General features: G+C 37.8%; 1 protein-coding gene across 2 annotated transcripts in view; it reads right to left on the bottom strand.

The window, feature by feature from the left end:
• The window catches only part of drp2 (dystrophin related protein 2), a 105,658-nt gene that overhangs the window by 70,365 nt on the left and 9,820 nt on the right, over positions 1-25,473 (bottom strand). For both annotated transcript variants that reach the window (XM_030144770.1, XM_030144769.1), the window contains exons 3-4: positions 9,025-9,181; positions 932-1,052 (exon numbers count right to left, since the gene is read on the bottom strand). In XM_030144770.1, the coding sequence (XP_030000630.1) occupies positions 932-1,052; positions 9,025-9,181 (278 nt within the window). The remainder of the gene's footprint in view (positions 1-931; positions 1,053-9,024; positions 9,182-25,473) is intronic.

The raw sequence follows: 25,473 nt of genomic DNA, 5'->3' as shown, positions 1-25,473 counted from the left end.
CATTGAACTTTTGTCTGAGTCATTGCACCCATTTTACCTGCCCCAGGAGTTACCGGGGGGTATCGGGGGTACCCCCTAGAACTGCAAAAAAACAACCGTTTAAAAAACAAACAAACACCCTGTCCCCTCAAATTAATGTTTGTAAAGTTTCAGGAGGTAGTAAAAAGGTAAATGAGCTTAACAACAGCGTGAGACTTAGAGGAATTAGTAACGTGTCTTAAATTTCACTTTCACTTTGCAAAGGGAAATGCCGATTCTGTATTTGATGTTGTACAGAGATTGCAGACTATCTCGCCAGAGGCTTCAAACTTTTTATTGGGTGATTCTAATCATGTCTCACTGAGGAAGACCAGATCAGTATATTCCTTTCTTCCCTCAGGACGTTTGCTGGCAATCATGGCTTGTCAACAAATGCGTGAGTACTACCGAGATAGAGATTTTCCAACTGTTGTTACAGACAATACCGTTTCTTGACTTTAGGAGGACTCTGTGAGCAAAAGTTCTGTGGTGTTGCTTTAAGAGGTGTGACTTAAAAGAGGTGGAATGACAAGGCAGGGGTCCAAAACCAGCTCTAATCACATGGAGATCAGAGTTAGATTACTAGGTAGTCTGCTACAGTACTCCCCAGGTGAACAACTGTGAGAGCCAAGTTTACAAAGAGGCCATTTGGGTGAAGAAACACTGGAGCGATATTATTGATCTGACCAGATGGTGCTTTAGAGTTGGTGAACCAGAGCTAATTGGTCCCGACCCAGACACATTTCCTAAACCCTGTGTGACTCCAGAGGACGGATCACTGCTAATAACTACTAATGGAACATTTCACCTGCATGGGTCCAACCAAATGAACTCCAGGGCTTAACTGAAGGGGTTTGTGAGTATGATATTTTGGCTTGCGCAGCAGTTGGCAAAGAGTATGAATGGAGCAGACCTTTTCCATCGGTCAGGGTCTCCTCTGGCTCCTGGAAGGGGTGCTGAGCCAGAAAGGCCTGGGCAGACTCCAAGACTGAGTAGATAAACGGCCCGCGAGACTTGACATCCTCCATGAATGCCTAGCGAGAGAGAAGCAGAAAAAAGAGTAAGAATGTGTGTTAGCGGAGAAGATTTAAAGGCATAAGCCGTTTTCAAACTCAGTGTCCGGTTTCTGAAGTGAGTCTGAAAGGTTGAACTGAACTCTGTCTGCTTCACATATGAGGAAGCATTGAGTCACAGAGAAAAAGTAGAACATGGTAGTCAAACAATTACTTCAATCAACATACCACTGATAATTATGATAGTAGATACATTTTTTTAAAGGGGCAATGTGTGATATTTTCAGTTCATAACATCCAAGAACTGAGTAAAGAAAGTGTCACAGTAGGTTCATAGTAGTGTATCAGTGTGTTGTGTTGCAAACATATAGTATTTATTGAAGCTAGAATGCCTCCTGCTACCCTGTACCATCTTTCAACAACACTTTGTACCTCAAAAGGCACAATGACTCACTGTAGCAGCAGCAGGGAATGCAATAGTAAACAGTAAAGGCAACAATGGCTTAAGCTCTTTCAAAGTGACCATTATCAACACCTGATCCCAGCAACAAACCACATTCAGCAGCAAGTAAAGGGAGTGATAAAAATAGAAACTAAATAAGGGTTAACATTAACTGTGCTCTCCATTGTCAGCAGCAGCTCTAAAGGAATGAAGACGCTGATCTTACAGTGTTTTTCTTGGACTGGTAAGATGGTTTTGTAGTGATAGCTTATAAATGTAGCCAACTGTACACGACTTCATTGTTTTTAATCTGTTATTTTTCTTGGAAGGTCCCACTGAGACGCAGGATATCTTCTAGGTACTTATCTACTAAACTCAGGCAACTTCATAAATAACACAGCAAACAAAAATCACTATGCATTCCTTTTAGGGGTGCAGACACCAGTATCACAACTTTCTTGTAAAAAAAAAAAAAAAAAAAAAAAAAAAAAAAAAGGCTGCGTCTCTGTTGGTAGTTGGAATGAAATTTTGAGTCTCAGTTTTACATGTCGTACCACTAAAGTGGGAGTGAGTATTTTCAGCTTCTAAAATGTGCTGTTTTTGTGTTCCTTACTGAGTTTTAAACAGTTAAATATTAAAATATCACCTCAGGCAATTGACAAGTAGCCAGACTGGAAAAATAATCAAAATATTAAGAAAAATTTGTTTTTATTGCAAGTCCTCGTTCATTTATAGACAAGAACCCTGATATTTTCTGCATAGTGTGGAAACCAGCGAACCCATGACAGTGATTGGATTTCTAATATAACAAACAAATCAAGCAGCAACCATATAATGCATTATAAAGCCTTTTAATGCAGCCTTTTAGTTTAATGGATGATAAATAAACCAGGCTTTACGTAGCCCCCATTGGCTTCCAACAATTTAGCATCCATTCATATCAACTACTTCAGATGTTTGTCTATTTCCAGTGACATTTCACCCATTACCTATTTCAGTGGTCTGATAATGTCTAAACTTTGGACCAATATATTCCCAGAGTAATGAAATTTTGACCTCGTTTTAGAAAATTCATGTGTGAATAAATGTGGTCACAGCCTTAATGTTTTTCAACAAAGTACACAATAGCTCAATACTCTAATAATAAACTGAATTAATATCATTATGTGTGCTGCTGATTCTTATGAATATGAATATGAATAACATTTACATTATAACTGAGTTTACATACAAATTCAGCACATTTTATCATGAAATGACTTTTCCACGCACTTGGGGTCATATTTGCACTCCTCCCTTCTTGCTTAACAAACATAAACTTAACCTGTCGTGTCATCGTTCAATCAAATGTTGGTGTTACCATGGCAACAGTGAGTCTACTGCATATTTTTCTCCACATCTGTCAAAATAACTACAGTACATTCCATGACTCAAGAACTCGTGACCCGCTTTGAGTCATGACCCACAAGTATATAACATCAACCTGAGTGGAAACAGTCCACTAATAAAACTACATTATCAGTCTTTACAAGCAGATGGAGATCAAACACAGTATCAGACAATGAACTGGTACGTGATTGGACCGTAAGGAAGCAAAACTAATTTTAGCCACTAAATTTGAGCAAAAGAAGGCAGCATTTGGAGAGGACCTAACAGCTTGTCGTGACATTTTAAATCAAGACATGCAGTCTAAATTGATGCAGAGCAAAAAAAGATGACACCACCAACACTCAGTCTGAAGGAAATGCACACACACATAAACATCAAAGGGCATTACTGAAAGACATGAGAGAAAATTGGCTCTTCTGAATACACATGTAACACACACACACACACACACACACACACACACACTAGCAGGGATGTGCCATCAGGAACACATGAGATTACATGAATGTGCTTAGAGCCCAGGGCACAATAGGAAAACCAATCTAATGGCTGAACTGGTCAGCTGGTCCATTCTCAAATATGAGCCAATTAGGTGGCGAGACCAGCTCTAGTGGTACACACACAACAGCACCAGTTATGTAAATTAAGAGGCATGAAGCTCAGTGTGTACACATACACACACATCTCTATGCCACCATGGAGAAGATACCAGAGCCTCCCCAGGGCCTCTAAGAAACCCAGTGCATCAACCTTCTTTATTCTTCTACACTAATCTTTGTTCTGCATAAAACACACTGTAGGTGTGTGAATTAATGCCAGGGATATTCCCTCTCTTCAAAGTAATTTACTTAGGTGAAGCCTGCATACTCAATCCTCTTACGCTATGAAGAGATTACAATTTCAGCTGAAAATCTACGTTACAAACTGGAATTAGTGGCCTTGTGTGGTGCTGCAGTAACAGTGCTTCAATGCCCTTTTAAAAACCCCGGGACCAGACCAACAGACCTGATAACACCCAGCAAGCCGAGTTAAACAGAAAACCCCCAGCGAAACACCAGCAAACACCAGCCGGCGCCGAACAAACATGCAAAAGTGTGTAATGGCAGGGAGCTGTGGCATGCGATAAGATTCCCAGTGCAACATTCATGAAGAAAACCTGTCCCTGTTTCTCTTCATACTCTTTCCACTCTTTCTCTAATCACAAGCTCCTGCTTCTACCTCACATCTTTGCTTTTCCTCGCTTCCTTCCTCTGCTTTTGCTTCCCCCTTTCATCCTCTGCACTCTTTATTCTCTCCATCCTCTCTTTAGCTGCTTTGCTGCCCAAAGAGGAGCTGAGCCATGGATTCCCTGAGCCAGCTGTCATGTTAAAACTTTAATTCCAGCTAAATTTCACACTCAGAGGCTTCATCTTTGGTTGAAGGAACATTAAGAGCGAAGCCTTCAGATCAGATTAAGATACATTATGCATGGAATAGAAGAAGTCAGAGGGAGGAAATGACTTCATTGACTTAGCCTAAACATGTTGATGGCGTTCCATTTACTCCTCCCTCTGGACAATCCCTGTCAATGTGCATATGACAACACAGAGAAGGATAGATTTTCATTTCATTTTCCCTCTCAAATGTGGGAGAAAAGATTCTGCAGACACACCAAATCCCTTCCATTGCTGGAATGCTCACTCATCCCCGTGCCCAAATACACACTACCATGCAGACAGACCCTCAATATTATATCTTCCCCAGTCAAGCTCCCCATTATCACCTCCCCAAATACAGTAAACCCACACCCAAACTAACATAAACACACACACACACACACACGCAATGTAGCACAGAGCAAACTCTTCCCACATGACATCAGAATAAATCCACTTAAGATCAATAATTCACATTTCTTAAAATGCTTTAATTCTCTATAGAAAACTGAGATGCAATTTTCTTCTCTGCTTTGTTGGAAAAGTTTTAGAGCAACCGTACGCTTGGGAAGCTGAGGCATCTCAGATTATAAAGGCTTGCTATGCTGAAAATGGGACATGGAGAAGAGTGGAGTGGAGAGGAGGTAATATTTAATAGTGGATTTGGAAGCTTGTGCATCACAAGTAGCAACTGAGCTCTGTGTTTTAAAGCAAGAAGACACAAGAAAAGATGGATAAGAAAGGAAGAGAATAAGAGCAAGTGTAGAAGAAAGACACCAGCAGAAATGGAGGGGGAAGAGGAAAAATGAAATATAGCAGGACAGGAAAGGTGGTGAGGGAATCAAGTGAAAGGCTGCTGTTGTGTTGTCCTCTTAATTGGGTTAATTTCACAGTGCAGTTTGGGTGACAGTCGGAGTAGGGTGAAGCAGGAGGCACAAACCTCTTACTGTCAATACAAGTTGCCTTTTAGAGACGCTGTACAAACTGACAGCACAGAAAATTGGAAAGAGGGTGGAAAGTGAAACTTGGCCGTAGTTATAGAAGCAATTACCAGTTTGTGTGACTTGTATGTGTGTGTGCTTGCATGTCTACAGGAGCTGCAGTTCACAAAATACATCATCCACAACTAAGGCGATTTAGCAGAAAATGGAAGAGAAAGACTATCCCAGGTAGTTTTACCATACACACACATTCTATACACAACCAAGTATTAATGCCTTCAACAGAATTAGCTGATTTATTGCCTGTTTTATAACTGTATTTCTGTGGATGTTGAAAGCAGTTTTATTAAAATAATAAAAAATAAAAAAATAAAAAAAAACTACTTCCCTAAATGCCATCTGCTTGCTGTCTGGAGCTATTTATGAGGCTGCCTACAATTTGTGTGACTCAACTAAGTAAACTAAATAAAAACAATGATATTTGTACTGAACGTTAACTTTCAATAATTTCTTCAAAACTTACACATATGCCTAACCCTATCCTTAAAACTAATATTAATCCTAAAATAACAATTGGAGTATTTTATGATCTAAATTGGTTTGTTTGTATGGGGACAGAAGACAGTGTTAACAGAAATTGATCCCTATAATATGAAGAACATGCGGCCACAAACATTCAGTCTGCTGGGGAATTTCTGTGTCTGAGTCCTCCAGCAGTGTATAATAATATACATAGAACACTGTTAATTAAAAACATTCCAGTGGAGAAATTTCTCACCCTGATATACACAGTCTGCCCAAAAACCTCCACCCTGATATAACTAGGTAACACGTAAGATCCACCCACTGAGTAACTACAGTGATTGATATGTTTCAGCAGCAACAAGTTATTTAACCTTAACTGATGCGGTAGCTTCTTATTTCCTAAACAACCACCAGTTTGATAGAGAGCATAAAGATCGGACTGTTTCAACAGAAAAAGTTCATGTGGTCTGATGAGTCTAGATTGACAGAATAGAGGCGGATGAAGTAATTACCCATCATGCCTAGTGCCTACAGTGCACGCTTATGGGGGCAGTGTTATGATCTGGGGTTGCTTCAGTTGGTCAGGTTGGTAATTTCAGCAACATTATGAGTAAGAAAAAAAAAACGCTAAAAAATAAATGTCGACACCTCTTAAGCTTATCGGATGAGCATCCAAAGCTTATGATGGCATGGTGAATGCATGCCGTAATAAAAACTAAAGGTGTTGCAACAAAGTATTAGAGTGTGGGACTTTTTATTTTTTTTTGGCAGGGCTGTATATATGCTGATAGTGGTCCTAAAAAGGTCTATTTATCATTCTTTTTATATTGCAACTATCTCAAGTTAGTTTGTTTGCTTGCCAAACTAATGACTTCTGATATAAAAGAGTGGGAAAGCTTAGAGTATGCCAGACTTTAGAGAGTTCTTAATGGGTGTTTTAATTAGTTTTGGCTCACTAGTCCTTATCTTGGATGCATAGACATGGGCTAAAGATGACTGATAGCTTATTCTCCTTTTAGTTTAGTTGCAACTCTCAGTGTGGATAAACTAACACCTGTAGTTTGATGACCTCAATAAAATTCTCATTAGAGTCCAAATTTACTTGGGGCCTCAGGCTTCTATCAAATCAGATTTTCCTGCATATCCACAGAATGCCATCATGCTGACAGAAGCCAAGCTGCAATACCAGTTTAATAAATGACATTAAACACTTAATTAACTTCAATCATTTTTCAAATCCTATTCACAGTAGAAACTTGGGACTTCTTGCTGGGTGACTTTCTGTATCATTTACATTCTCCTTCTAGGTTTAATATGGCTTGATATTATTATGTTATATCCAAGAAACAATGAAATGCTCCCTGAGTTGATTGCAATTTTTTTTTTGTCTCAGCTCCGAACTGCAGGAGCTATTCTTGGCAGGTTGAGGTGAAATTTATCTTTAACAAGATGACTGATAAAGGTCCTGTCCTATAAGGTACAACAAAACTAAAATCAATGGAGCACAGTTTGTTTACGTCAACACAATCCTACAAGATGTCACAAAGGGCACAGTAAGCCAAAACACAAGTGTGGGAGGAAAAAGTTGGAAACCTGTGTGTTAGTAATGCCATTTCATGTGTTTCTGAGTGGAAAGTAAATAGGAAAAAGGTAAGTTGAACCCATTGTGTCCAAACTAATTTAACACAAAGTGAAGTAAGAAACAGGGATTTAATCTAAATGGTAAAAACAGGTTTTAAGAATAGTCTTGCCTCTAAAAAAAAAACCACCCTAAAAAGTATTGGGAAAAACTAAAAAGGCCCTGATTTATGCCATGATCGATAAGGTCTGTAATATTGTGAGCTTGTGGGTCCTTCTATCCACTCAAGCCCTTGAATGGATTTCAAGGCCAGTTCAAATCACTGAACCATGCAGGAATTATCTGAGAAGAGGAGGAGGATGAAGAGGAGGGAAAGCTCAATACACTGTCAGCAACTTTAACCAGTGTCCCCTTGAGCCTTAAAACTTCAACGGAGAAAAAAAAATTAAATGTTCAAATGGCAATCTGTCGTATCAGATAATGGTTAATGAGCTAATCGCAATTTTAGTTTTGTTTCATATTTAGTGCATCCAGGTTCTTGGCATTATTTTAAAAGCTGTTTCTGTACAGACCATCAGAATTTTTAAAAAGTTAACAAAAATCCATGTGAAACTGTAAATTCACCTGTGAGTCAGAGTTAAATCAAAATTTACAAGTAGTGACTGACTGTGTATCAAATTATGGTGTAACTGTGCAGACTGTGTGTTTGTGTACTTGATGTGTAGCCCTTTGTCCCACTGCAACTAATCCCCCAGGCCACAGCTGTGAATAAGAATGTAGTCAACATGCCTGGTTAAATAAGGACAAAGACATAAATCACTGAACGGCCAAAGGCTGGACTGCAAAACACACAACCTTTGAGCTCAGATAAATGTCAAATAAACACTGTTTGCTGCCTTATTGTGCAGGCTTATCCAAAGAAAATGTGTTATCTTGTTCCAAATGTCCTTAAACCTCGTATTATTCATCTACAGAAAGTACACTGTGCTGTGTAGACTGGACCATCTCTACTGACAGTTTCAATGAAAACTGACCCGGCAGATAGTTTCAAGCATCCAGTATTGACCAAGACCGGACAATAAACTCTTTTAAGTTTTAAGTAAAATCGGTGATATCAGCAAAAGCTGTGAGCAAAGGTTTACTGTTATCTAAGAACTCCAAGCCCTCTCTTTTGCACCAATAACTGTATAAAAGCATCCAAAACTCAGTGGCCTCTAAACCTTTAACCTGCCGGATCTCAAAGACCCAGTTAACACCGGCAAAGCACACATCATCACATGACCACAGGCACTGCCTCGGTCCTCTTTTCACTGGACTTGTGTCAAAACCAATAGAGCGTTTGAAAAACTGTTGCAGGAGTCCTGTCCCTTTGCTGTAGTCTTTACCCAGAATACACCACTGATTATATCCACATTAGCCTGTATTGATGAGACATGGTTGACGTTGATGTATATGGATGCACTTTTTAACTGTGTAGTGCATATTCAGTGGATAAGGCTCCTACAGACTGCAATATATCAATACCTGGGCTTTATGTGTAACAGTACTGAACAACAAGTACTATTGTGCATGCAAATAAAATGTATGTGTGTGTGTGTGTGTGTGTGTGTGTGTAGTAGAGATTGTGAGGCCCCTGAGGCAAATATATGATTTTGGATATTGATGTATGTACATAAAACTATATCTTGAAATAACACAGTACCTGGTGGAACTCCCTCTGGTGCTGGACAGCCCCCACGTCGCCTCCAATGGGTAGCTGCTCAGACAGCTCCTCGTCTTTGGCTGTCAGCCATTCTATGATTTCCTGCAGAGAAAGCTGCAGCTTCCCGCTGTTATCAGAGAAGGCCTCCAACCGCACCCTGCCGACACACACACACATACACACAAACACACACAAACTGTTAGTTCTGCAGATATTAACATGGAGAAATTAAACTGTTTACTTTTTCTCAAAATAGATTCTACAATCACAGCTTAGTAACCATAAAGTCTCCCAATTAGTTATTTTAACCAATCCTTTTTTCTTTCTGTTTGTCTTTTGCAAAAATTCAGCTAATCTACTTTTCAAGACATGAGTGTGTGAGGCTCATAAAATGTTTCTTTGTCTTTGTTTTAAGATAGTGGTGTCTGATTATTTCACAAGGCCAGTAAACACAACTGAAAGCAGACACGTGTGCACTGTGAAGGGCAGGCTTCACAGTACAACAACATTACAGCTCCACATTTTTATTTAAAATAATTGCATTGTAAACAGAGTACAGAACGGCTCCACTACTGTTAAAGAGACAATACAAACATAATAGTGTTTAATAAATATGCATGTAAGTTTTACAATGATGTGCCTCATTTGTTATTATTGCCATTAAATTATGATTAAATTCTACTCTCTAAAGGATTGGTGTTGTCCATTTAAAAACCCATCAACTGCTATGTTAAACATTTCAAGGCCTCCACTGTCTCTTTAGACTACATTCTTCCTACACTCGCTGCAAATAAAGTTCCAGATGTGCAACAGTCAGTGTTCACGTTGCTGGTTCTGAGGGTCACAACTGTATTTGGACCGAGTCAGACATATTTGACATTTGCTGCACCTTGATGATCATGTCAATGTGTAGAAATCTGTATCTGAAAGATATTTTTCAATAGTATCACTGATTATTTTTTAAACAAGAAGCTGGTGACAATTATAATTAAGAAAAGAATTATTGAATAATGTTACAGATTTCTCTAAACTTGAATGTTGTCGGAAAAATCCAAACCCCAGTTGTCTACTGGTTCACCAGTAACCCCTCCAAGCATGATCATAGTCCCCCATCCCACAATGTTTATTAATTCATAAACACGTTATTTGTGCCAATACAGGCATGTTACACAGTATTAGAAGACTTATATTCTCTATATTTTGCTATTTGAGTATTTTTTCTCAAATAGCAAAAGATCATGTCCAGACAGGTGTTGAGGATTATTCATGTTCTTTTAGTCCAGGGGTCAAGTCCAGAGAGAGAAAATGTCCTTGTGTAAAGGTCTTCAGCATCATCGTGTTTAAGTTACAATATAATTTTGTTGTACGCTAATTAATTTATATGTATATTGAAGTAGCTTTGTCATAGAATCAACATCTGCATATTGAAGTCATCAACTGAAACCAAATGAAGACAGCTTTAATTCAATGATATTTCAACAATATTTATTTTTAGAGCAGCTCTGGACTCTATAATGTTAATACACAACTACTAAATACAAGTTAGAATCTTAATACAGGAATTGTTGTGGTCAAGACCGCCTAACTCAAGACTGATACCTGATCTAGAACAAGGAAAGGCAAAACAGAATCAAGGCTAAGACCAGACTAAGTACACAGCAATGGCAGTGGTGCAACTTTGATATTAATACATATAAGTCGGTATGCCATAAGAGAAAGGACGATTCCTATTGCAAGTGAAGAAGCAGAATGGGGAAATCTGCAGAAAACCAAAGTAAGCACTGACAAAAAGTTTTACACATCAAAAATGGTTGGTAGATTTGTTCTCAAATCACAGGAATGAAAACATTTAAATCAGAAAAAGCACCAGAAAATATGTGATATCCGTGTGTCCTTGAAATAAAATTGTCTTTGTTCTCTTTGAATCCAAGACAAGACTGAGTAAAAATGCACTCGAGATCAAGATGACACCAGAAAAAAGTGGTCTTGAGTACCACAATACCAGTAGAAATGCAACACATTATAGCTGTGATGTTTCTATTATAATTACTTCTATTGGGCTGTGTTGCAGACTATAACTACATATTTGCAGATTTAAAGGACATTAACATTCGTAGCACTAACACTCTTAACACCACATACATACTGTATAATAGCATCAGAGTATTTGTAACAGGGTTAAATCACAGAGCTGACAGTCGCTGTGGATGTTGCAACACATGAAAGACAAGGTGAGATGTAAAGAGTCACAGGTTAGCGCTGCTGTGAGTTTTCTAGCGTAAACCAAGAACAAATAACAGAGAATTTATCTGCTTGCCACCTGCCAGCAGGATGAGAGATATCTGCGGGAGCCACTGCTCTTGTATCGGTGGCACAGCTGGCACTAAAGGGGAAGGAGAGGTGAGGAGGGGGGGTCGATGTGAGAGCATCCCAGTGTTTCAATTACACACCAGAACCAAGCACTCAAATATCATTATTCCTGCACATCACAATTTGCCGGCACTGTCACATCAGATATGATGAGTGGGAGCAAGAGTCAGGAAGAGAAACAGACAGCCAAAGTGTCACTGCTCACAACTAGAAATAAGGGGTACGCCACCAAAATGTAACACGCCTGATATTTATGTGACAGTCTAAGTGAAGTCAGATGAACACTGTTTCTGAATTCATTCAGGAAGAATAATTACAATAATGTAAGCATCCAAAATCAAGGGTTAACTTGTGCAACTGCAATGATAAAAAGACCAAAAAATGCTTATCCATTTTCTGTAGACCCGGACCGTTCGAATGACACCCATCAGCGATGTCACATTAGCGACTAAAAAAGAACTGCAAGGCAATTTCCTGCAAACTGAATTTGGCACAGATGAGTTCTGATGCATGAGGGATTAGATATCACTTTGGACTTGCTGGTTGGAGGAAGGCATGTAAGGGAAAGCTTTAAGTCTTTACGGAGGAAAAGACGGAAAAGTGAAATCAAGCTTGTAAGTGCGCGTTTCAGAAGTGATGGGCCTCTTTGTTCAACCCTGTGTCAAGAAACCTGTGTGAAGCAGACCGTGCTGTCCCCTAGCCTCTTGTTGCCCCTGCAGCTCAGCTTGGTGTGGTAATTGAATCAGAGAGGGACCGTTTTTCTGTGGCCCCTGCAGAACACACTCTGTCCAGAACTGGTGGGAATACACACACATAAATACAACAACATACACACACACACATACACACTCAGCGCAAATGGAGAGAGGTTTTTGACTCAAATTAGTGGGAACCCAAGCCTCGGATATGTCTAAGTAAGGTCATCCGTCAAAGGATGACCGTGGCACTTTCGCAGAGAAGCTTCAAAATGCTTCAAGCCACACAGCAGTGCTCCAATTCACACACTCACACAGAAACACACATACACACAGAACACACTCAGCCATCACAGCTATTTCCATTACACACAGAGGGTGAGACAAATAGACGACTGCCTGTGCTGTAATGGAAACGTCGTCACATTGTAGGTGCTGCCAAGAACAACTCCTGCTCTGCTGCACTGTAGGAAAGCCGTGCTTCAGGTTTGCCAGTCTGGGAGGTTGACTGAAGGGATTTCATCTCCTATGAAATCTTCATGGTATTCATGTTCTATATATGGCCTGAAATTGCTGATCAAGATTAGAAGATGCCAGAAATTTTAATGTGTCCAGAAACAAAATTAAAAAAAAAATACACAAAGAAGGACCATCCATAGTGTGTGTCTGTGAGTCATTTTAGGATTTCCATTTTTTCTCAGGACTATTCTGAGTTCCAGTGAGGATATTTTTGTCTGTTCAAAAGGCTGTTGGGTTACGGTTCAGGTCAAAAATCAGGTTTAGCTCTAGTTTAACCATGAGTGGAAATAGGTGTGTAGTAAATCTGGTTAACTCACAAAGACATAAACATCAGTAAAAATCAAAAGTATCTACTGATATAAAATGTTTAATCATTTGAACCATGAATCCTATTAATACATTTTAACAAGTTAAGTCAAAAGCAGTGTCTTTGCTTTTTAGCAGCATCAGATATGATCCATTTGAACATTCAGAGACTCACAGGTCATCTTCTGTAACATCAATTCACCATTCACTCCAATTTGACAAAAACAGTAGGTGTAGATGCTTATTTTTACCTTCAGTTAATGCTGTATTTTGTCAATTTGGTTTCATTTTTCTCTTTTTCAGTATGCTGTAATAACCTTCATATTTACTTTGAGCTTTTATGAACTACATGGTCAGTAAATTAACCACTGGAAAATATCTGCTTTTCACTGAAAAATACAGAATTCATTCAGAGGATTACATTATAATAAATGGTGGTAATTAACTTGGGAGTGGTTATATGTAGGAAAAAAAAAACCTTTTTGAAGTTGTAATAAAAAGAGAACTAGATCTTTAAGGATTAAAGAATGACCATATAGACTATTGTATGTTTTATTTATTTATTTGTTTGTTTGTTTAATTTTGCTGAACTCTATTAGCTTCTCCTGCTCCATATTTTCAAAAGCAGGATGTGAATGTAGACTTCTACTAAAAAAATAAACAAATAAAAAAAAACACTAAATCACAAATTCTTGGAGACTGTTGCTTTTTGCAGACTTTGTTGAAACAGGAATAAATTTAGCATTTTTTTGTGGACTTCAGTAATCTGTGGACGTGGTGCCTCTAATGAGTATTTATAGCAGCAAGAAGCTTAGCAGCTGGTGCATATTCACATAGTGGTTTATCATATTTATGTGTATCAATTTATTTATTAACATTTGCTGGACAGGAATGGAATTTATGTATATGGAACAGTGGGAAAAGCTATATCAGACTAGGGGAGGTTGTTTTCAGTATTTCTGGTAGAAAGATAAGTCATAAGTTATAATAAGTTGCTTTTGGTCCTTCCTTGAGATTTAATGGCAACCAATAACACAAAGCATATTTCCACATTAAAACGCCAATGTGATTAAGGTTAGGGCTGGGAATACCCTCAGAAAGCTAAAACAAAAGTTTGTTTGCTTGTTTAGGAAACTACAAATTTCCAACCCTAATGCTGTTGCATTACAGGATTACAGTAAAAGCCTTCCAGACGTTTCTGAATAATGATAATGTATATTTAGATGCAATTAAGGAGGTAAACTTTTCCATAAAGATAGTCTTCTGTATTTCATTGCATATTAATTAATGGAAATCCAACAATATGGATTAAATATGGAATCAGGACACAACAATGAACTCCAAGGAACTCTCTTTTAAAAATATTCATGGTCAAGGTAGAACCTGTAAAACAACTACACATTATGTGTTTCAGCATCAACCCACTTTGTTTTTATAGGTCAAACATCTCAATTCCATGACAATAAAGATATTTTAATGTTGTTTTAGGCTATGACGGTAATGATCTGAACCAAAAACGCAAAAGCGGTGTTGCATTCTCACTTCTAATTCTGCATTTAGACGTTTGTTTTGGGGGAAAAATCTGCATGCAGATGGACACGCTAAAGTGTGTGAAATTTCCTATTTATCGATGTAGTATGCACACCAGGTGGCTATGTGGCATCACCAAGACCAAGTGTCTGCGTAGAACCTTTCTACTTCTCTTCCTGTTCTCTCCTAGTGCAAAATACAATCACAAAACAGGAAACAGAACAATCGTGACAATTGCTGAAATGACTCTTGGATGTAAATTAGAGTGGCTAGGGCAACTTGAAGGTCTGTCACAGGGAAATAATCTGACATGTTGTTATTTTTGCTGTACTGACACGGGCCTGTTATGTACATCAGCAATACATGTAGTTTTCTACAGATTTTTATATTAGAAGTCTTTTGTTTACAGTATTGCACAGGAAGTTTTTAGAGTAAGTTCCATAGCAAGTTTTTTTTTTTTTTTTTTAGAGTATATACTAACCTTAATGTCAACCTGGTTACTAACCTGACTATTTCGTTCTGTTTTTTTGTCTTCTTGTGCTGTATGCAAAGCTGCTGAATACTTGAATTTCCCTCAGGATTAATAAAGTATCTATCTATCTATCTATCTATCTATCTATCTATCTATCTATCTATCTATCTATCTATCTATCTATCTATCTATCTATCTATCTATCTATCTATCTATCTATCTAAACTCTATGCAACGAGAAAACGTGGTTTTGGATTTTCAACCCTTTAGACGGTGACGCAAGAGTGTTTTTAAGATTTCCACTCTGGAAGGTGGTTTCACTTTTTTACATTTTCAACCCAAAAAAATGCTGTTGCCGTCTAAACAAAAGATACATCTGATAAATTATTTTGTCATTTTCACCTGAGAGTGTTGTCGTGTAAACTGGGCCTTAAAGAGGGGTCTTGGAGGTCATTGTTATTTCCTGAGTACACACATGTCCAAATTCAAAGAACACTTCTAACAAAACACCTTTTTGATCTCAAGAACCGCTCCTTTCCAACATATTTTGCTACCTATTACAGAGTACATTGTGTACTGTATGTCACACTGTTTGAAGTGTCCTTAGATGGTGGTTTTAATGTATCCTGACAACATAGTATGGATCTGTCTGAGTCTATGAAAAGGACAAAATTACCAGAAAAATAAACAGTTCATGATTGTTGGGTTGTATTTGTGTGCGTGGTGTGCATGTCCCTGTCTCAAACTGTTCAATAACAGCTAAGAGGCTTGATGACAACGCCAGGGAAAATCAATAGCAATGGACTAATGGGATGTTGTGTGACTCGAGAGCATGGCAGACCACTTCTTGTTTTTGTCCTCAACACAGGACACACGGAACATAAAGACTCACATATTGCTGTCGGGGAGAGCAGCTGTAAGATTGAAGGACAGACAATCTCACCGAGGGACCCGCAATGGAACGCTTTAAAGGGACATTAGTTGTCAAAAAAAGAACTGATTACAAACATTTTAATTTCCTGGATTAGCTCACACAGTACAGAAGCAATAAAATATTTATTCCAGTATTTGAGACAGCAACCTTCATGTGAATAAACATCAGCTGCAGAGCTAACAATCATCAGTCCTGTGTCCTTGAGACAGACATTGAGCTGCTATCAGAGCATCACTGTTGCTAGAGATGGATAAGAATCCCAATCACATTGTTTCAGGGATAAATATAAAATAGTGTTGCAGTTTAGCAAAACCTTGAGTGTTACATTTAGTGTTCTCACAGTTTTATAAAACTCTGATGAATGCTAATTAACACTGTATCCACACATTTCTTGGCAGTTAACACCCAAAGTAAATAACATGGTCAAAGAGAAATCAAACTCCCAAATCAGTCAGAGAGATTACACAGAGAAGCTTAGTCTTCAGTTCAGTGATTAATTAATGCATAGGAGATAGGAGAAGTGTTTCTGCTGTTTCAGAAGAGAGGAACTGGGAGAGTTGCCTCTAGGCCCAGAGAAGCTTTGAGCACAGCCTCAATTCTGCTTCCTTTCTTCCCTCTGTGTCTCTCTGGGTTGCAGAGATATTGCGAGAGTTAGCAAAAAGTGCGATGGGCCATGTTGACACAGCGGCACTACATTTAGTTGAAAGGGTACATATTCAGAAGGTATGTGTATATTTTTTCCAAATCTCTGGGGATGCCACACTGTTAAAGCTTTAAATCAGTGTGATTTGAGATGCAACACATTTCTCGTCTCTTTTCGCTTGCTGGTTTGTTCAGATTAGGTTACGGTTTTGGCAAACTACCTATTTTAGGCCCAACTCAGGATGGAGAGGAGAAAATTCAGCACACGAAAAGCACCCCGACCTCAGGAAAAATCTCTGTGTGGTGATGATGTTACATGAAGACTAACTCCTTAATGAGGTCAGATGGTTTTGGTGTAAAAATAAAACCAGGAGGACACCTCTGTCTGGGCTTTGTTTTGAGCTGTAAGTAGCTATTGCTACTTAAACTATGTGTGTGTTTATTATTAATCACATTCTTATTTTTGACAAACCACAATCATTTCTTAACCCTAACCAAGGTGTTTTATTTATTTTTATCTAGGGTATTAATCTTTCTATTTATCTTGACAGCCAGTAGGGTCACAAAACTATAATTCTATAGTGGATTGGAAATCTGCAAACACATGCATATATTATTTAAACATTTATGCTTTTTTTCTCTGCAGTTCTGTCCTTACCCTTCCACTTATTTCGGGAAATGTGATAGAGCCAATGACAAAAATCAAGGTCATAATATGATGTGTTTGTTGTAAAGCCACTGACATCACAGACAGTGTAAATATGTTAATAGAAATACTTAAAACATACATAAACGTTGCATAAGTGATTTCATTGTAATGTTTTCTCATCACACTCAGAGTCATTGAAGACACCCTGCACCTCTCAGCCTGACCAGACCTGTAGTGATTTACACCGGTTGTAACACATTCTCATCTTGTTTTCAAGAGCAATGTGTGTTGAGGTACCAGCTATTTTGATGTTAGTAATGGATCACATCAGACAAGAGATGCGGTTCCCTGAGATATTTCACACAAAACTAGAGTTATGTACCATTTGTATGGCATACTGTGACTTTCTTGATTTGTAAATGTATATCTTCAATAGACGAACATGTGTGTAGTTAATGGTAAAGTTAGGTGTTACTGGTCAGACTTCTCTGCTAAGGAAAAGAGAAGCCAAAATATCACAATAGTGAGAGCTTTGACGTGGCCTCTGAGCACAGCAGTAGGTTTGCATCTGACAGAATCTTAACAGCATTTGCTAATTAAATGTGTTAACCACGTATTTAACACTGCTTCTTCTCTGATAACACCTATGAATTGCTAAAATCTTGTGACACAGGGTCAGATTTCTGCAGCTTAACATAGTCAAGAGGATGTGCTGATGTCTTACTTCCTTTCAGAACACTTGAATTACAATGTGCTGAAAGGTAATTTTGGAATTTTCAACCAATATTGGCAAAAATGCACACTGAAGCTTTAATAGAACCCAAAAAATGAGAACAAAATGCAGTACAAGCTACTACAAACTATACAAAACAATTATAAGTAATGAAAGTAAAAATAAAGTACAGAACAGAAAACTTAATACATATGAACACATGTATGGTCTTTGCTGTCTGTTTTATTAGAAAAATATTTCTTGTGAAATAATTTTGACAACTAATATACATGACTGACATTGAAACTGTATCAGAAGAGCTAACAATTGTCAAACCATAGCATATTTGTGTGGGTTGGATTCAATCTTGTATCATCTGCTTTTCTTTCCTTTTCAGCTGACAGATACTTGTATTGTTGTCTCCTGATCCAGTCTGTTTGGACTCTTTTTTATGTTATAGATTCTGTATAAAAAACTTTTGTGTGTGTTCTTTTAATACGCACTTAAATCTTCCTGTAGCTGCTTCACAAGGTGTTCCTTATTTAGAAAGACTCAGGTATAGATTTTCAGATGTTTTGAAAACAGTTTGTGTCAGTGCTTTTCTTGTCTTAGAAATGAATTGCTTGGATAAAACCAGTGAAAGTAAAAGGTTTGCACATATTTTTGAGTCTTTTCTTGACTAACCTTACTGCACTGAACTGACTGTCTGACAATGTAACAGGAGTGACCAAATTAACTGTGTCCTGGAGATGTAAAGAGATAAATGTGTCCAAATCACTCATGGTTGCTCAGTGCAGTGAAGCAGTGGATGTCAGTGTATTCAAACGTCAACATAAGTCCCCAGACATCTGATCTCCCTCATTTGGTAGAACTCCTTCTCATCTCTCAGTGGGACTGAACGTGCACAAAATTAATGCAGGAGTTGCACGCACTGGTGGTCTCAAATGGCAGCAGTAGGGATCTTGACTTCAATATCAATAAATCATGTGACATGATTGCAGCAAAGTGCACGCAGCATGTTTAAGTTTGCCAGTTCTTCCTCTGCATTCCTTTTGCTCTCTTTTTGATTTTCTGCACTGTAGGGGTTGAATGTGTTGTGTGTGATGCATTCAGGGACCTCTCTTGTGTAGGATCTTAACCAATACTTTGCCTACAGCGTCTCTTCCAACAGCCATCGAACTGAGATTCGTGTGGAACACTATTTGATAAGTGACAAGAGCAGACCAGCCACTGGGGATGTTTCCCACAACTGGAAAAAGTGTAGACGTCTGAAGATCTACAGAGGCTGATGCTCAAGGGGAAACACTTCTGTAATACATTCTTTACCGCTGTGGAAGGAGACATGGATGTGGAGCTTAACATAGAGCTGAGAGATGTAAATGGTGAAAGAGAGGTTGTCAAAATACACAATTAATCATGACTGTCAAAATCACTGGATCTAAAATCAGCAAATTAAAGTAAGTAGTAAGTATGTAAAGTTTATTTATAAAGCGCTTTTCACAGATAAAAATCACACAGTGTTGTACATAAAATGGATGCAATAAAACAACATAACAATAATTTTATAACATAAATAAAAAGGATACATCCATTAGCCAAAGCTTCTAAATAACAACATCTTGAGGTGCGTTTTAAAAGAGTCTACAGAGTTGACCACACGGAGGGGCAGGGGAGGGTCATTTCATAGTCTGGGGGCTAAATGCTAAATGCCTGTTTTAAAATATCATTTGGTTTGAAATTACTTTTTATGTTTTATTTTTATTTATTAATTTATTTATTTATCTAGTTACAGTACAGTGTGTATTGGCATTACTTACAAAGAACAAGATGCATGCACCAGATTTAGCACAGAAGCTAATTTCCATCTGTTGTCCTGGACCAACGACTAACACAACAAACCTCACTTAGATTACAAAGTCATAATATACTGGAAGAAAAGCGTTAAACATGACAGATATAGGAAAGTCTGCTCAGATTGAACCGCTTCATTCAAATACATTCAATACGTACAATACATTTACGTGCCACTGCAGGATAATTTACGGCCTTTGCATAAAAAAGACATGAGGTATACTAAATTAATCAAAAATAGATAACTGATACGCAGCTATTTTACATCAAATCTCTTCCGACAGCAATGTGAATTTGTGTCAGTTGCAGCACTTGCTCAGTAAAAGTTCTTCAGAAAACACGACACATTCACCATCGTCTGGAGCACTCTGTGTGACCTCCAACATGTCTGCTCCAGTGAATTATGTCACTTTGGGCTGTCTATCTACAGCCTCCTGGTAAAAGCCAAATAAAGTGCCTCCTGTATTTGATTTATACGATGTCAATGTTACACAAGCTCCTCACTCCAAAACAAGTTTGATAGAAACACTATCAACAGATCTGCTGTTTGTTGCTCCGAGGTGACGTTTGTTCCACATGACATACCGAAAAATCAACCACGTTCCAAAAGTGTAATTTTTCTCACCATGTATTGTTCACGTTCTGTGTGAAAGTACTTATGACATGGTGTATCAAGCCCTTTAAAGTGCTTTTTCGGTTTCTTTAAAGGCTTTTAAAACTTCATCTTCAAGTTATAATTTGTCACTGAAATGACACCAAGAAATCAGTGTCACAAGTATCATTTTTCAAGTAAAGTATTTTTTTTTTTATTTATTGAGCCCAATAACACAAATCTTAAATTTACCTCAAGGGACTTTACAGCCTGTACAATATATGACTTAGGCCTTCAGTTTGAGAAGGTATCACCCTCCCCACCCCTCAAAATACTTTATATTAATGAAAAAAAAAAAAAAAAATTGAAAAAAGCTTCAGGAACAAACAGAAGAGGCTCCCACTACAGTCTTCTTTGTCTGCATCAGTCTATGTCCTCTCAGTTGAATAATTAAGGTTAGACAGTGAGGATGTTACAACGCTTCCATTTATATACATATTAAAAAAAAGTTTGTTGTAGCTTTAAGAGCAAAACCTATCCCTTCTTAAGCAGAGAAAAGCTCACCCTCCTCTGTAAGAGTGACTCACTGCTATAATTACACACATTCAAGAGTCTTGTGTATGATTCACCTACTTTCACATCATACTTATAATTTGCATACATAGGCATAGATCTCAAAGATTTGAAGGTAGTTGTAGAATCACACTCCAAATAGCCCCAAACGTCATTAATTCTATCAAAGTGTAGCGGTGTATCTACCTGCAGAGACTCTGCTATGTACCTGAATTTTCTATTTTCCTTTTCAACATGTTTCATTGGGATATTTCTCACAGGTGTGTGAATCTTTGGCAGTGCATTTGTACCTCCAACCAATAACAGTGTTTGACAGCATGCATGGCAAGAACAACATAAACACAACCGCTCTTCTCACTGTACAAACTCTCAGAGGGACAACAGTTCTGTCTGAGAATCTATGTCTACTTTAATCAACATATCTGCTATGTAAGTGTATTTTCCTTATTAAAAAAAAAATCTGAAAAATGTTTGATAATTGACAGTGTCTCATGTATTTTCTTTGTATTGTATTGCTGTAAGTATTACATCGTTCATCCCTGTCTTTCTTATGTTATATTAATGCTTGTATTTGGACTAGTTGCTGTGATTTTGGTGATTGTTGTTGTAAGTCGAGGTATTTGCATAAGCTGTATTTGTCATCTAACCTGTCTTGTACAATGTGTGAACTTTTTTTAATCATCTTTTTTTGTGTGTAATGTGCAAATTAACTACACTTAAAAAAAAAAAAAAAAAAAAAAAAAAGCCACAGACAACTGCTCCTTGCACATGGATTGTGTAGCCATAAGACTGGAAACTGACTGAACTGATCTCCTTAAATGCTTTTAAATTCAAACTCAAAGTGCTAAAGACTAAAATATCTTCCACTTGTTTTTCATCGTTTGACATTTCCTGTAAATTTTTGTATGTTGCAACTGTGTTGTATTTCATGCTGCCTCTAGGTCCGGACTCCCTTGAAAAAGAGGATCTTAATCTCAATGGGATTTTTTTCCTGGTTAAATAAAGGTTAAATAAAAATAAAATAAAAAACTGTCTCTAATTCATGAACACACAGAGCAGGAGGAGGAAAAAGGGGGAGGGGGGAGCATGTGCTTTGGTTGTACTTCCCTGTAGAATGTTCCCATAGAGATGGTGTGGAGGAGTTTATGAGAGCTTTAGAGAAAAATCAGATCAAATCAGAAAATAATGTTTTATTTTTCTATTTCACTGCTTTTGTCTCACTATCAGTATTCGCTCTCTATATTCAGTCTATGCCAACTACCACTCCCTCAGCTTTGTTCACTGAGCAGAGACAAAAGGCCGACTTTAATAGTTGTTTACAAAACAAAAGCAAGAAAAATGACATACTTTACCTTCAAAGCTGACATGCTTTATAGTTTTTAGCGTCACTAGGCAAAAAATTCATAATTACAGCACATTGGAATTAAAGTGGTCTGAGACGACGCAAGGTTTCTGCATCTACTACTTCCATGTGTTTTCAGGCTGTAGAAAATCAACTCTATGATGCAGGTTTTATCTCATCACAGGTGTTTTCAGACAGATAGTGAGATTAAATATATGATGTGATCTCACTTTTCCATAATGTCACGTTCATCTACATTTGATTTGGACAAAAAGAGGAGAACTGAAACTGTGTGTTTTCACATTCTGGTGTTTTTTTCCCCCTCTGATTTCAGCTCCTGTAGCTTCAAGTTAAACACACAAAGTAGAATATGGGGGCAATTTGTACAGTAAACACAGAAATCATGTGTTTTAATGTGTCACAAAGATGATTCAGTACTTGTGTATTTACACTTGTGTGTATCTTGTGACTAAATCTTTATTCTTTTGTTGTCTGGCACAGATTCAAAGGGCTAATAAACATAGACAAAGTATATGTAAATACTTGTGGTGTCAAACAATTAAAATTTTTAATCAAATTAATCACAGGGTTACTGTGGAATAATTTCGATTAATCACAATTAAATATCATTCATTTTTAATCTATATTAATCACATTTCATTATGTATGAGCAAACAGACTCAAGAAAGAAGGGAATATATATGTACTTAACGTGTTTATTAAACACCTTCAACAGTTTCAACAAAACAACTTTAAACAACTGTTCTGTCTTGGGGTTTGTTTGGGTTTTTTTTGTACTCATATTTCCATCCAGAGGGCCAACGTGCTGTTTAGCGTCTTCCATCTTTATTGGTTGGTTCTGCTGCCTGTCACTACTGGATCAACTGCCCATTTGCGCGACAGTAACTCTACTTGGACAAACTGCCCCAAACGCCAGGGACGAGTCATTCTGTGCTGCAGATAGGTTAATGAAGTTAAAATTTTTAATCTGATTAATCATAATAATGAAATAATCAGTGTTAATGTGTTAATTTTGACAGCCCTAGTAAACAGCCTACTATGTGTTAGGACCTGTAGGTAATACAGAAAGTGTGTAAAATAGTGATGCTTAAAAATAGTAAAAGATGAAAAAATTCAACTCTTTATGTGTGATTTGTGTGGAAGTATAAGTTAGTATAAGTTTGACTAAGTGTGAGCATCTCCATATTTTTAATATTTACATTTGCAGAATTACTAATGAATTAATAGGTTTTCTTGCCCATGTGTTTTTTCATTCCCCCCTTTGTGTTAGGGAAAAAAAACAATTTTATTATATAAAAAATCTGTAATTTTTTCCCCTTTCATCACTCTATCTTTCAATGAGCACAAATTAAGTCATAACTAGAAGCACTCGGAGAGCGCAGACCTCCGCCAAGGCTGATCAGTGGCCCCCCCCGTGGGCCCCCCCCACCCCCGATCACCACCAAAATTTAATCATTTCTTCCTCATCCCATTTCCAACAAACCCTGAAAATTTCATCCAAATCTGTCCATAACTTTTTGAGTTATGTTGCACACTAACGGACAGACAAACAAACAAACAAACAAACAGACAGACAAACAAACAAACCCTGGCAAAAACATAACCTCCTTGGCGGAGGTAAAAATTGCTAAAACAACTTTTAACACAACAGATAAACATCAGCTGCTGCTTCCACTGTATATTATCTTAACTGCTGGAGGGCTGATGTTGACCAAACAATAATCAGCCTACATATTGGAAATTCCATTAGGTTTTCTTATTGATACTCAATTATGAAAAAAATCTACTTTTCTGAGATGTGATTAAGACTGAGTACAAAGACCCAACAGTCGCACACACAGCTGTCATTACATTATTAACCTCTCTAGCAGCACAAATGAGAATTACTAATAACATGTATTTGGAGCTCAATAATCCTGTAGGCAGTGCCTTGTAGTTTCCCTGAGGATAATACTGAGAAAGTGGGGCACAGAAGCACCAAAGGCTACACTAAGCCCAGAGTGTGACGGGCAAGGATAGGAGGACATGAAGAAGAATACAGGTGTGGAGGAGTGATATGAGGAGTGAAATGTGTGAATAAAAAGCAGAGGACAAGAAGAGAGAGGAAATGTAGAAACTGAATCAAAGATAATGAAGGAGAAGTGCACAAACAGATGGCTGCACTTGGGAACAGAGAATAAAACATTGTGATAATGACAAAAACAGGAAAAGAAAAAAAAAACAGACTCTGAGGTCTCCCCTTGCCCTCAGACAGACGCTGAATGTGGGTGGTTGGCTCTCTGCAGTTATCCGAGCCATGCAGCAAATAAATTCATAACATGCCACCGAGCCACCCACACCAACCCCGGTGGGCATTCCCTGCAGAGCAAAACACTGGGCACATCACTATGTGGCACAGCCCGAGCCTAAACAATGCCTTATATTGTTACCAATGGGAGTGACACTTAATACAAGAGAGTTCACATACAGATGGTGGCAAATTAAAATATATACTGCATATCTTATGCAGCATACAGTATGTTAGAAGATGAAATAGAATAGGAAGAGGACACTGGACTGAGATAAAAACACATCATGTTTGAAGGTCAGCAACTGATACTGAAATCTAATTAAATATCTATATACTGTATAAAACACCTTGAAGACGCATGGTATACATAATTTTTTTCCTTTTGAAGTTGGTTTAATAGTCTTCACATTACATCAATATCATATGAGGCTCATTGGAGAAACATCCAGTAGAAATGTCCTTCAGAGGGATCGGCTACTTTTACTGTGTATGTTGAATGAAAAGGGGAAACGTACAGGCCCTAGAATACTCAGAAAAAGTTAAATCAGTGCTTCTGCTTTTACTGGGATTGCTTTCACGCTATTGTCTTAATCTACTTGAGTAAAGAATATGTATACTTAAGTATTAAACCTGTCTGAATGATAACATGCCATTCAGTGTCACCAGATCTTGACCTCATTAAAACACTCGTCACAGACTTATCAAAACAATGCTGAGGCATAATGAAGCTGGAGCATCTCACTAAAGCCCTGATTTAGTTGTTATTGAACAAAGAGCTTAGACACATTGCTGTTTGCATTTGCGTCTATCATGTGTCTCCATCCGACTCGGTCTGTTTGGATTTGGTTATTGTATATGTCCTCTCCACCAAAAGGCCTATGCACAGTTATTACATCAGTCTGCCACAATCAGATAGCTACGAAAACAAAACTGCATCAAGAGGTATTATAA

The sequence above is a fragment of the Sphaeramia orbicularis genome, chromosome 10 (assembly GCF_902148855.1).
Source record: "Sphaeramia orbicularis chromosome 10, fSphaOr1.1, whole genome shotgun sequence".
Lineage (NCBI taxonomy): Eukaryota > Metazoa > Chordata > Actinopteri > Kurtiformes > Apogonidae > Sphaeramia > Sphaeramia orbicularis.
Note: the sequence above shows the minus strand (reverse complement) of the source record. Positions and strands in the feature narration are given on the sequence as shown.